General features: G+C 46.3%; 1 protein-coding gene across 1 annotated transcript in view; it reads right to left on the bottom strand.

Annotated features, from left to right (window-relative positions):
- ABCA5 (ATP binding cassette subfamily A member 5) overlaps positions 1-7,229 on the bottom strand; it is a gene marked incomplete at its 3' end in the record, with an annotated part of 54,083 nt that overhangs the window by 39,686 nt on the left and 7,168 nt on the right. The window contains exons 4-8 of the mRNA XM_018559443.1: positions 5,973-6,076; positions 5,633-5,862; positions 4,050-4,191; positions 1,245-1,433; positions 275-422 (exon numbers count right to left, since the gene is read on the bottom strand). Coding sequence (XP_018414945.1) covers positions 275-422; positions 1,245-1,433; positions 4,050-4,191; positions 5,633-5,862; positions 5,973-6,076 — 813 coding nt within the window. The remainder of the gene's footprint in view (positions 1-274; positions 423-1,244; positions 1,434-4,049; positions 4,192-5,632; positions 5,863-5,972; positions 6,077-7,229) is intronic.

The following is a 7,229-nucleotide window of genomic DNA, read 5'->3' as shown; positions in this document are numbered from 1 at the left end:
GGGGGACACATACCTCTCACTCCAGAGCAAATTACATTATTCACTGCCAGTATCCTTGTCTCAAAAATGCCGGTACCTCTTAATGATCTTGTCGCAGCCATTGCGACCTAATGTACCCGTGTCACTAATGAGAACGATCTGAATTTGCTGCACGTGACGGCAATCACGATAAAACTGTTGCTGTGTTTTTCTGAACTTCTCGCGGGACATTCAGTATTGATGAAAAGTGTTGCAGATTCTACAGTGAATGGTCCCCCCCCCGGAGGGTTCTTACCCGGGAGAATCTGGTCGAGGTACGACGCCAGGAGCAGGTACATCACACTGTCCACCACCAGGAAAATAAAGGTGATGATAAGCGGGTAGGGGCCATCCTTCAGATTAAAGAGCTGAGCGCCATTTCCATTCTGCTCGAGGATCATGACCTGAAAAGTACCGGAAGAATCAATATTCTGCATTATTAATGTCTATATCCGAGACAAAAAACATCAGCAGATTACAATCACTTAAAGCGGAACTACAACCTCCTATCCATTACAGACAAGCAAGGCGCCATCTTGGCCTCTATTTGGATTGCAGTTGCCATGGTGCTGCACATGTGATCAGCTCTGACACCAGCCATTTGGCTTGAAAGTTTGGTTGAGAGCTGAAAAAGGAACACTGGCAACCTTGACAGTCGGCGCACCTTGAAAGTTACTGTTGGTGGGCGAAGTTCCTCTTTCAGTACATTCGGCAGATCTTTGTAATGTGCACGTCATGCCAAAACCTATTTTTATTTGTTTAGATAGAATGGGGAAAGTTTAGATCCCCAGTTTGGTTTTTACTGCTATCTGGGCCCATCAGAGAGATTTTTTTTCCCCCCTTACTTCCTGTCCTGGTGACTACAGTTTTACCAGACAGGAAGTGAGAGAAAATCTGCAACAGCAACCCAGACAGAAATACAAATCTAAGGGCTCATGCACATGGGCATACTGAACTTACAACGTAAACCGCAATCCAAACACTGTATGGAATAACGTTTGTACGAGAATGCAGCGTTATTGCCTACTGGTTGCTAGGATGCAGGCAATGGCTTCCTGTCTCCTAGCAACAAAGGGCCCATGGCAGAAATAGAGAAAAACTTTACAAAAAAATTCAATTAAAACTGACCCCAAACCATTTTAGTTTACTTCTAAGGTAACCAAGGCAACAGTAACTGGGTTTTTGGCTTTATTGCCTTGAAATGATAGTAACAATAGAGCACATACCTGAGCTATGCCGATCATGAACGTGCACTGACAGAACGGACTAAAAAACCACACAAAGGACTTTGGGAAATCGTCTTTCAGCACAATGAAAATACCCAAAGCGCTGAGGATGAGCGTGGACAGGAAAGCAATGCCACCGGCTTGTTTGGCTTTTTTGAAAAGTGGCGTCAACATCAATGCAAACATTATCTAGAGGAAACAACAAATAAACTATAATAATAAACATCATAACTACAATAATAAATAATAATAATATTGATATAAAATACTGGAATGTAATGCAAACATTATCTACAACAAATGACAAATATTTTTGAATTCTAATAATAAAATAAATAAAATAAAAATAAACTCTCTCTCTATATTCCTTAATAGCCACACATCCACTCCACATCAAATTCAATCCACTCTGTGTTCACTAAATAAAAGGGGGAAAATTAGAGCGCAAATCCTGGGAATGTGGGGGGTATAGGGACAACCAGTGTCTGTATGTGGCGGGTGGAAAAACAAAAATGAATAAAATCACAAAAGGTGAAGGACTTACTTGTGGAGCCGAGGTCCTGTCATGGAGGGCCCTTTTGGAGTGTGGGCAGTGCGAGATGTACTCGGTGTCTCCCAGCAAGTGGAGGGATGGATGAAGGAGGAATCAATGTGGACTGAATGCTGTATGTGCCCGGGGACTGGTGAAGAAGCTGCCTATGGTCTTGATGGCAGTGTTCTTAGGACGTGACGGAGTGAAAGGGACCAAGGGCTGGGAGAGGACGTGCACGGAACAGTGGTAAAGGAGCGACGCGTTTCGAGGTGATCCCCTTTTTCAAGCTCGAGTGAAAGGGTGAGTAACATTGGCGGGAGATTCGCCGGGTTTAAAAGACCGGTGGGCGGAGTAACGGGAAAGGAATCCGCTGTGCTGAGCGGCTGTGTCACGGTGTCCTGAAAACTTGGGCGGGCATCTATAAACATGTGTGTATGTGTACATGAATATTCTAGGTGTGTGGATTATGGAAGGCTTTCTTGTGTGGCTAAGGAACTCGATGTGCGAAGGGTAACAGGAATTATTTTAGCGGAGGACCGCCGGGTTTAGAGAACTGACAGGTGGGCGGAGTCACATGGACGGACTCTCCTGCAGACGGCCACTGTGTCAGTTGGTACTGATTGCTCTGACAGGGAATATTTGTTGTGGGAGTGTAAATAATGAGATAAATGTTAGTGTGTGGTGGGGGGTAAATTTATGTGTGACCATGAACAATGATGTGTGAGGGATGGCTGAAATTATGTCTGTCTGTGTGTTCACTAAATGCCTTTTGAAACTCGGGTATTACCTTGTAAAAGTAGCAATGACTTCATCACTGTGCTGTACATAGCCCATGCAGCAAGCAGAGCTCCACCCACTACATTAAACTACAGGAGGGGGCGGAGACAAGACCGGTCACCCTGCGCAAGGAGAGAGCAGCAGTGAGCGGTCTTTATTACAGGAGTGGACGGAGACAAGACCAGTCACCCTGCATAAGAAGAGAGCAGCAGTGACTGGTCTTTATTACAGGAGGGGGCGGAGACAAGACCAGTCACCCCGCGCAAAGATAGAGAGCAGCAGTGACCGGTCTTTATTACAGGAGGGGGCGGAGACAAGACCAGTCACCCTGCACAAGGAGAGAGAGCAGCAGTGAGCGGTCTTTGTTACAGGAAGCTCCAAGTCTCACACTGGATTACAGCACAGATCTGGAAGAAATACACAGGAATCTTGTATGAGGACGATATTTGCTGATCCCGGAGTTCAGGCATCTCGTGGCCTCTTCTCCACGGCAGGACTTTGACATTTACAAGTTTAAAATGGAATACGGGGTTACTGTAAGGAAAGTACTAGAAGCCCTGGAATCGTTATGATGGGAGACGGACCTCAAGCCGTATTTGCTTTTATTGAGGCGGCGAGATGGAACGCAGACACGCGGCTTTATTAGACAATAAAATAGACTCCCCAGATTTCGATACTTCAATTGATCGGCAGAAAAAGAATTTCGCTTCGTCATAATCTGCAGCAATTAGGAAATGCATTAAACCTCGCTACCTCCGTCAGCAAAATAATGATCTAACCCAGAATATAAAAAGGGGCCTGAAAGAAATCTCAATGTGTGCCAACTACTTCAGAGTTCTCAGGAGTATTGTGAATAATAAAAAATAGATACATGAAAATATTAGTGATACAATATAGATACATAAATAATAAATGACCGATAATGAACATAGAAAAATAATAAACAATTAACGAATGTGCAAGAATGTCCACTTGCTTGCCTACCATACTGTGTATATATATATATATACATACATACAGGATATTGCCAAAAGTATTGGGACGCCTTTACACGCACATGAACTTTAATGGCATCCCAGTCTTAGTCCGTAGGGTTCAGTTTATATATATATATATATATACACATACATATACACACACACACACACATACATACATATGCACATACTGAGTGTGGCCAAGTGCTGACCAACAAGCTTCAGGCTTGTGAATCAGCAGTGACAATGCTGATAGCAACATCTTCCCATCCCACAAGCAGGCCCAGCCTACATGGGGGTGACAACTATGCTCTGATTTCAGGTGCAGTGCAGCATTGTTGCCATTGCATCACAGGAAGCTGCATTAGGTGACCTTCACTGGCAGTATCAACAGGTATTTGTGAGACATTGAAGGGGGAATAAGAGACAACTGTAGGTGCTGATGCATGTATAATTAGGCGCTGAAGCACATATTTTTTTAATGAGAGGTCGTAGTTCTACTTTAGGTTCTGTACTCACCAGAGATATCCCATAGAGGGCGTAGAGCAGAAAGACCAAGAGCCAGCTGCTGTGACTGAATGGAGTCAGGCTGGTGGTGATGCACGCCATGAGTATAGAGACCAGCAGAATGAAAACGATGTACAGCAGAACCCACGGGAGCCTGGAGGAGACAACACAAGACAGAATGAACCAACAGGGGCCAAAGGGTTTGAAGCTCAGCCAGTCTTGAAAATCCAGACCCTTGTCAGACAGCACAGCCAGGCTGCTGGACCACCCTGAGGCTCAACAATACAGCCTGGTCCAGGACACACCCCCCACGTATGATTGGACAATGAAGGATCAGCAGTACAATGATGAGGGCTTCGCTCTGCTCTCTTCTGTCTGGAAGGTCCCACATTTTAACTGCCTCGTGTCCCCGTACAGAGGAGCAGAAAGTCTTACAGCTGTAACCAGGATAGGACATGAAATGAAGAGAATCACCTTCATGAGAACGTGGACAGCAGTCAAATCCAGTCAAGAATCAGAGGTTCTAACCGCACCGATATATCGCCCGCCGAAAACATATCGTCCGAAAATAGCACTCTTGGCTAAATGCCAAAAATTGAATTTTTTTGCCGATACAGCGGCGCATGCGTGCTTTCTTTCCTCCCCGCTGGGACACAGAGCAGCGCCCAGCGGGGAGGAGAGAAAGGGACAGCCGGCCGAGCGCTGTGAGCAGCCGGCGTCTCTCCTCACACACCGCTCACCCTCCTATCACAGTCCGGCAGAGCGGTGCGGGGGCGGAGACAGCACGTGCTGTCACAGGAGGCTGAGCTCTCCTCCCCGCACCGCTCGCTCAGCCTCCTGTGACAGCGCGTCAGGAAGGAGAGCGGGTACAAGCCGTCAGCGATCGCCGAGTGTTTGTAGATAATTGAGGACAGAGTATGGTTACTATAACCTCAATTATGAATGAATGGGAAGTGATCTACACGTCTACATCACTTCCTGTTCATTCATGATTGAGGATATAGTAAACACACTCTGTAAAAATAAAAAAAGTTTATAAAAAATAAATAAAAATAAAATATTTGAAAAATTTGAAAAAATTAAAATGAAAAACATTTAATTTGGTAAGCAATCGCTGGCCAGAATGAGCGAAGCGCGCTGTCACTATCGATCCCTCACAGGCGGAGCGCATTTGGTATCACTCCGCCTGTGACAGGAGGCGGGGCTATAGAGGAGGCGTCGGCTTATGCGGCTCTGCTCCCTCCGCTGCCGCCTCGCTTCCTCTAGCGCCGGCACCTCTGATTCTCTCCCACGGCTCTTCAATTTCCCCCTTATGCCGCCACCGGCGCTGGGAATGGTCACAACTAGGTCTTATTTTCGGGGAAATGGGGTAGATGCGTTTTAATTGCGTCCCTCATTTGGAGGATTTTACCTGTTCGGTCTGACAGGAAGTGACATTTCCCATACTCCTCAGCGCCATCTAGGGGCACTAGTGCCAGCTATACACTGGGCGTAACATATGTACATCTTCCCCATAGTGTTCATGAATAAGAGGGATGGACGGACAGTGAGAGACGAGGAGATACTATGCGTACAATGTAATGATTCCGTCATACCAGAACGCCGTGTCGTGGAGCCCCAGGATCTTCATAAACTCTTTCAGCTTTTTTTCTTTTTCGGCTACAATGTAGGCGGCCGGCGAGCAGCCAAACGGCGAGAAGGCCATGACGAGGCAGATGGACATGAGGGCATGGTAGTAGCTGTCTACTTCCACCATCGGCAGCTTCTCCATTATCATGACCTTTGTCCTGGCCAGCTCCTTCCAGGCCGAGTGATTGGTCTTTAGCTGAAATCAGACACAAAAAAACCACAACAAGCGAGTGTTATTCTCTGACAAAGTTTGCAGAACTTCTCACAGAACCGACATCACCAGGTCCCTGCACCAAAGGAGCTTACAATCTTATTGTCCCCACTACAGCTATACAGGATCACACTGCTATAGGCAGTAATGTTCAGTTCGGGCTCTTGAGGGCCACCGACCGTTTGTCTCACCTGAGAGGCTGTGCAGGAAACTAATTGCTCTCTTACAAAAGGTTTCTAATTAAAGGTTGCTAATTGCTGCAGCTGTGCTCCCACCTGGTACTGGGGAAATCCAGACCTGAGCACCACAGCCCTACAGCCAGACCTAAAGCCAGACCTGAGCACCACAGCCCTACAGCCAGACCTACAGCCAGACCTGAGCACCACAGTAGAGCTGCAGCTAACGATTATTTTCAAAATCGATTAGTTAGCCGATTATTAAGTTCGATTAATCGGTTAATCTGCGCGCAGCGTGTGTGGAGCCGTGAACAGGGCCAACTGATCGGAAGCCGATTAATCGATTATTGAAAAAGTTGACAACTTTTTCAATAATCGATTATAATCGATTATGTCGATTAGTTGTTGCAGCCCTACACCACAGCCATACAGCCAGACCTACAGTCAGACCTGGCATGAGCAGATGAACCGATATGCTGGCCATACACTCAGCACTGCTGTTGGGGTGATGGGGTTGGGGCAACAGCCAGAAACTGGGGTGATGGGGTCGGGGAACAATCATAAACTGGGATGATATATTTCGGGGTACAACCAACAACTGGGATGATGGAATCTGGGGATCGGCTTATTCAGCACAGAGTCGGCATCATAGGGAGACATGAAGAGTAAATATCTCCTGACATAAGGAAGGCAGGAAGGGAGGAGTGTTTAGGAAGTCAAAACATCCATGGAAAATTTGGGGGGTCCGGGGGCAGCTCTGGGGGTGTAACGATAAATACAAATACTGTATGGTGCCTTCTAACCAGTGTCACTTTTCTTTTATTATCTTATTTATTGGTTTACAATATAAAGAAACCAGACAGAGATCATGAGAGGAGGAAGAAGAGGAGGAGGAAGAAGAGGAGGAAGAAGAAGAGGAGGAAGAAGAAGAGGAGGAAGAAGAAGAGGAGGAAGAAGAGGAGGAAGAAGAAGAGGAGGAAGAAGAAGAGGAGAAGGAAGAGGAGGAAGAAGAGGAAGAAGAAGGAGGAGGAAGAAGAGGAGGAAGAAGAAGGAGGAAGAAGAAGAGGAGGAAGAAGAAGAGGAGGAAGAAGAGGAGAAGGAAGAAGAGGAGAAGGAAGAAGAGGAGGAAGAAGAGGAGAAGGAAGAAGAGGAGGAAGAAGAGGAGGAAGAAGAAGA

Source organism: Nanorana parkeri, unplaced genomic scaffold (genome assembly GCF_000935625.1).
Source record: "Nanorana parkeri isolate BGI_ZX_2015 unplaced genomic scaffold, ASM93562v1 scaffold394, whole genome shotgun sequence".
Classification (NCBI taxonomy): Eukaryota; Metazoa; Chordata; class Amphibia; order Anura; family Dicroglossidae; genus Nanorana; species Nanorana parkeri.
This window is presented reverse-complemented; position numbering and strand designations above follow the sequence as displayed.